Source organism: Hibiscus syriacus, unplaced genomic scaffold (genome assembly GCF_006381635.1).
Source record: "Hibiscus syriacus cultivar Baekdansim isolate YM2019G1 unplaced genomic scaffold, ASM638163v2 tig00005027_pilon, whole genome shotgun sequence".
Lineage (NCBI taxonomy): Eukaryota > Viridiplantae > Streptophyta > Magnoliopsida > Malvales > Malvaceae > Hibiscus > Hibiscus syriacus.
Window position 1 is genome coordinate 32,412 of NW_024062041.1, and position 6,747 is coordinate 39,158.

A 6,747-nucleotide genomic window follows, 5' to 3' on the forward strand; every position below is an offset into this window, starting at 1 on the left:
AGTCACCCCCTAGGATTAACCCCTTCAAAAAATGGCAACTCAATTTTAGGCCTATGCCACATAGACCCTGAACTTATGAAAGAACTTCCTGGACCTCTTCTTTCAATTTCAGACCCCAACAAATTAGGTCTAGATTCACTATTTTCACCTAACTGATTCCCATTTTTTAAGACCACGCAATCATCATGTTTTGCTTTTAATATCCCAGGCTCATCCGATTTATAAGTGAATCTGGATTTATCTTTTACCACAGTCACCAAAACAGGACTTTGTTCTCCATTTTTAGAAGCATTAGAAGTTTGTACCTGTTCACCAGCAACATTTTCCTGCTCACCCGTCCTGCCTGTTAGAATCTTCAACAACTCTTCAACATAGCTTTGATTAGTAGCCATTCTTGATTCCATTGCTGTGATTCTGTTTTCCTGCACTTCCCACCACTTAGGTGGATTAGTCTCGTCCCTTCCTTGCTTCACTAATGCTGTTAAATCCTCCATCTGTTTCTGCAGGCCTGATAGATCAGCTTCATTCATGTTTTGATTCTTCTTTGTCATGCCCGCTGCTTGCCAGAACCGAGGCTCTCGATACCAATTTGTGATGAAACGATATAATGAAGAAGAGAAAAAGAGATTTCAGAGGAGAAGCAGAAAAGGTTTAAGAAATTCAGAATTCATTTCAATGAAAATGATGCATAATCCTTCCTTTCGCAGGTACAATTATTTTTATACCGTGTACTACAAAATCTAACAAGCCAGCTGGCTTAGATTCTAATTAATTCTGTTACTGCATATTATCTTAGGCTTCTCTGGTGGACTTCTCTGTTGGGCTCAAGGCTGCTGGGTCTTCAAACATTAATTGGGTTTAATGAACCCGTGCTCCTCACGTGACCTTCACTTCATCAGGTAACAATCCCAATTCCTTCAGCAATCCCTAACCCTCGTTTATCATTTTCCCCAATTCTCTCTTCACCTCCCCGATCGTCTTCTCCTCCTTCCTCATCTCCTTCTCCAACCATGACAAAGTATGGCTATAAATACTTGTTACTCCTGGAGCAATAGTTGTGCTAGCCCCCTTACTCTATGCCCATAAGACTAAGTAGCCACACGGTTGTATGTTAGTGACATGAAAAAGAATAATTCATATCAGGCCACGGATGATTTTATATCCAAAAACAGTTTAGAGAAGCAGCACAATAAAAACATCTCACCATTCATAAAAGATATGATGTGCATTCCATATAGATGGACAGATGACATTCATGGAGTAACACCCGAACTAATTTGTATTCAATGCATGCTTAGTGTCAGTTATTCATGATTTAAAAATAATATTCTCGACGACAATGTTAGACAGTATTATCAAATAGTTATAAGGAAATGAGGCATTCAGGATTATTATTGCTGATGGAGAATCTCATGCGCCAGATAGTATCCAAAGGAATCTTAGTATTTAAGCCTATAGTCTCATTCCATACACAGATATTCTGGCATTTTACGGTATTATGCAAACCTATTGCTCCCAAAAAGAAAAACCTCTTTCTCTGACAACTCTTCTGCTTTCAGGTTCCTTGAGAAAATCTTTCTCTTGCTCAAGTTTTCTCGATTGAACTCTGTTCCGTTTGTTCAACTGGTTATCTAGCAACTGATTGTTCTTCAGATCAGCCACTTGTCGCTCTGCGAATTGCTTACCAGAAACCCAACCCTGCAGCATCTTATCTATTTTTGGTTCCGGCAAAAACTGCTTTTCTTTCATCTCCATGTAATATTTGTATGCTTCATCCAACTTCCCATTTAGAAACAGCCCATGAATTAATACAGTATATGAGCTACGGTCAGGACCAACCCCATTTTCAATTATTTCATTCCATACCTTGAAGACATTATCAAACTGGCACCATCGACTAAGCTTCCTAATCAGCATGATATAAGTATCATTAGTTGGTTGGCAGCCTATCTTTCTCATTTTGTTCAAGAGCTCAAACACTTCTTCCCCCAGTTCTTAGAATACGAAAGAAAGCATGGTAGGTCTGAATTGTAGGAGTGAGGTCCTTCTGCAACATCTCATCAAAGACTTTCCTAGCCTCATCTATCCTTCGTGCTTTGCATAGAGGCTTTATCAGTGAATTAAAAGTAACAACATTTGGAGCAATGCCATTCTCTTCCATAACTTTGAGAAGATTGATGGCCTCTTTTATATGCCTAGCCTTTGCAAGAGCATGGATTACTGCATTGTAAGCCTTCCTATCTGGTTCAATCCCCCTTGACTTCATCTGGGAGAAAAGTTTAAGTACCTTGTTAAGATTAGAGGCCTTTGAGTAGCAGGACATGATACTTGAATATGACACAACATCATGCCAAACACCTCTCTTGCTCATTTCGGTCCAAACCCTCTCTCCTTCACGTGGACTCCCGATCACACTACACCAGCCGTTCAGTATAATATTAAACTCTTGGTATTAAATGGGAAGACATCCTTATTACAAAACATCAGATGCTCAGCATCCTGCACGCTTTTGTATCGACAAAGGGCAGACAACAGACTATGGAACTCCTCAATTCCCACATCAAATTTAAACTTCCTATACGCATAAAACGTGTTTATAGCCCTCCCCACATCATGCACAGCACAGTAACGCCTTATCATGATCAAAAGAGTCTGTGGTGTCACAAGACAAGGGCCTGCTCGCCCTCCTCTCATTTCATCAATCAATGCCCATGCAGTATCAAACTTCCTCATCTTCGCTAGAATAGAAATCATTGAATGATATTCCCGCAACGAAAAAGCATAATCAGGCTGTTTCCCAGCCCATAAAAAGAATGTAAACGCTGCTTCCCAATCATGTCGAACCTGACAAAGCACCTCCACCACCAACTCAGAGGAAACCCTTACACCACATTGTTCAACCTTATTCTTCAATTCAAGATAATTACTGCCGGATTCACGGACTATTTCCATAATTTTCTTTACCTCCTGAGTAGCACCAGATATAATTTTCCCGTCTTCCAAACAGTTCGCACCTCTTATTCTCGCACGTCAATAAAAAAAATCAATAAAAAAAAAATCCTCTTCGCCAAAAGACAATTAATCTACCTTTATGGGGGTGTTTGGATAGAGGAATGTATGAGAATAGAATTCACATTTCCCGTTTGGTTAGTCCGGGAATCTTATTCCCGATAATGTAAGATTACTAATTGTGGATTTTTTAGGGTATATTACCGGGAATGTCATTACCTCCCTTTCCTTATGTATTGTTGGATTACCGACATTTTGAACTAAAATGCCCTTAAATTTTTATTTTTTTCAAAAATATATTTCTTCTTTCATTTAATAATAAAAATTCTACAAAGGTTAAATTATAAATTTATCCTTAAATTATTTTAGATTTACAAAAAAAAATCTATAATTAAAATTCTATATGAAGTTCAAGGGTTAAAACAAAATTTTACAATTTCATTAATTTTTTTTATTTTTAATTTTGTAAAAAATATATAAATATTATGAATTTAATTTTTTTTAAAGAAAATATATAAATATTTTTCAACTTGTAATATTATACAAATATATAATAAGGACAATTTGGTCAAATATACATTCCAATAATCTTTTATTCCTTTAACCAAACAAGGTTATCTTACATTCCTGCTAAGCCAACCAAACACAAAATACAACATTCCCAGTAATCCTATTCCCTGGTAATCTTACATTCCCACTGGTAATCTTACATTCCCACTGGGTAATCTTACATTCCGTGAACCAAACGTACCCTTATTATTTATCACTAAGCAAAACGGAAAGGGTGAAAAACAAACCTAATTCATAAGCTCTTTACATATATTTATTAATTTCTTTTAAATTAATGAATTTCATATTTTTTAAAGAAATATGTTATTGTTTACAAGCTCTAAAAATAATAATTATTTCTTTAACTATTAAAATTGTTTAAATTGTATAATAAAAAATGTTATAAATTGCTAATCCGTACTAAAAAATTGTTTTTTAACCATTAAAACTGTTGTAACCGCAGAGGTAGAAGAAATATTTTAAATTTTTTGAAAAATAGGTTTTCAAGATTTTTATTTTTATGACTCTTTTTCATTTTTTATTAAGAAATGAGTTGGATTAAAGCCTTTCCTTTCAAATAATTATATGGATATACTATCCAGAACTTTGTTTAAAAAAACATATTTTCCTCAAATAATTTATTTTTCTTTTAGTTATGCTCTTTTTAAATTGAATAATTACGGGAGAATAATTAAACACACAATTCAATTGTGTGGGAATCGTCTTTCGGGTGGGCCCGAAATTGGGCTTCGACTTGAATTGATTTGGGTTGGAGTCGCCACCGACCATTTTAAAACGAATTTAGGTGGGTCGGACACCATCTTACCTGATCTACGTTAAACTAAAAATGTGTCGAGTTCGAGAGTCGGTTATAGTCAATGAAGGATTAGCACCCTTGAACCGTCCTTTCGGTACCAATTAATTTACTGATTGTCTTTAATTGCGAAAATTGAAAATTAAAATTAAAATTTGAAATATTTGATTCGAATTACTTACCTCTGATTGGCAGTTTATTCTAAAAAAGAGTAACAATGTTAGATAAAAGATAAACAAATATTAAAAAAAGAAAAAGAAATGATAACATAATAAATCAAATGAAAAAATGGAAAATAAGAAATAAATAAAATAAAGTAAAAACAAATAATTGAAAAGTGTTAAATGAATATAAAAAAATAGTTATATTGAGAAGAGGAAAAAAAGAAATAATAAAATAAAAGAAAATAAAAGGAAGGAATGAACGAAAGAAAGAAATATAAACTTTTTTAAAAACTAAATAAAAAAATAAGTAAATGAAGAAAGATATTTAAAAGAAAATAAAAGAAAATAAAAGAAAAACCTAAAAAAAGAAAAAAAACTAATTAATTGAAAAGTTAATTAAATGAACGAGGGACCGAATTGAAAGAAAATGAATCTGAAGGATATAATTATAATGAAATAGGGGCAAAACAAATGATTAAAAGGAAGGGGGACCAAAAGTGAGATTACCCCTTTTAATTCTGAAAACACGGGTGTGAGGCCTAAAACACGACGTTTTCGATTTCCATAAATACACATTCCAAAGGCAAAAAAATGCCAAACCATCATCATTTGCACATATTTGCAAACTTGAAGAGAGAGAGAGTTGAGAACTCTCTCAACTTTTCTTCCTTCGGTCGAATGTTAGCCACCGGCTGGTGGCTTCTCCGTTACGCCAGCAGTGGCCGAAATATCTAAACTCCCACAAAATGCTCTCCTCCGCGATGTGAACCCAAAACCAACCTTTAAATCCCCAAAACACACCCCAACAAGCGTAGATCTAAAACCAAACCTTCGGCCCTTCATATTCTCCGATGACCTTTCGTTTTTCCAGTGGTTTCTTCGGTTGATGCTTCAGCTTTATATTTTTGTATGGGTGTTTGGTTTTGGTCTGTTGTTTTCTGTTTTCGTTGGTTGATGTTTTGGTGTTGATGGGTTGCGATGGTTCACAGTTTACTGTCTTTGTGGCTCTTTGTGTTGGCTGATGTATTCAATGTTGTTTGTGGGTTTCGTTGATGGTACTATTTTTTTTTTTTGTGATTTCTTTGGCTCGATGATATTGGTTGTGTACTGTTTGTTGATGGTTCTCTCGATCATGTACTGTTGTTGTTCAGTTTACTCGGTTACTGTTGTGTACCCTCTGTTCGTTCCCTCTGGCAGTGGCTTGGTGGGGGTATTTATACCCCCCACCGGTGGTCGTTCCGACGATCATGGTAACACGCTCGTGGTTGGTTGGCCGGGGAATTCGATATGGGTCAGTCCTGATCCCCTCGGCCGGAAATCTCGATGACCGGTGCGTGGTCTCTTGACTGCTGTTGGTGGCGCTACTTGCTTCTGGAACATTTGACTTGATCTTGACTGTTGGATTGGGTCAGATCCAATGGTCCAGATCTGGTTGCGGTATGATGATTATTTTAGGGTTAATCAAACCCTAAATGTCTTACAATATTGACTGTCGATCCTATCTCGATCTGACGGTTGTGGGCTATGCGACGCTGGGACTAATGTTGAAAATCCCTAACTCCCATTTGGACTCCCACCGGACCTGCTTGCTGGGCTAGGCTCGCAGGCTCAGTTGGTCTTTTACCCGAACCTTGACTTTGGACCTGGAAAAAATAAAATTAAAAGAAAATAATTAATAAAATAAAAAGAAAAGAAATAAATAATAATAATAATAATAATAAAATAAAAATATTTTCCAAAAACCTATATAATATATATTTTCAAAAAATATTTTAAAATTATATATATATATATTTTTTAAAATATTTTCAAAACTATATAGTTTTCAAAAATGTTTTAAAATTATATATTATATGTTTTCAAAATGATTTAAAAACTATATATTATATATTTCAAAATGTTTTAAAAACTATAATATATATATATATTCAAAAATATTTTAAACACTATATATTATATTTATTTTCAAAATGTTTTAAAAACTATATAATATATAAATGTTTTCACAATGTTTTCAAAACTATATATTATATATATTTTAAAAATGTTTTCAAAAACTATATAATATATGAATTTTCGAAAACCATTTTCTGAAAATTATATATTAATTTTTCAAAAACATTTTCAAAAACTACATTACTATATATATAACAAAATAACTCCGGGCGAAAATGAGTGTTTACAGCTGCCCCTCTTTGTCCTCTTTCGTGG

At 34.3% G+C, this 6,747-nt stretch overlaps 1 protein-coding gene across 1 annotated transcript; it reads right to left on the minus strand.

Annotated features, from left to right (window-relative positions):
• Positions 1 to 1,033: 1,033 nt before the first annotated feature.
• On the minus strand, positions 1,034 to 2,974 carry LOC120198911 (pentatricopeptide repeat-containing protein At5g15010, mitochondrial-like). The gene is given in 4 exon segments (XM_039200153.1): positions 1,034 to 1,426; positions 1,460 to 1,989; positions 1,991 to 2,445; positions 2,448 to 2,974. Coding segments are annotated over 3 exon segments (1,443 nt in total). The 5' UTR covers positions 2,953 to 2,974; the 3' UTR covers positions 1,034 to 1,426; positions 1,460 to 1,506.
• Positions 2,975 to 6,747: the final 3,773 nt, after the last annotated feature.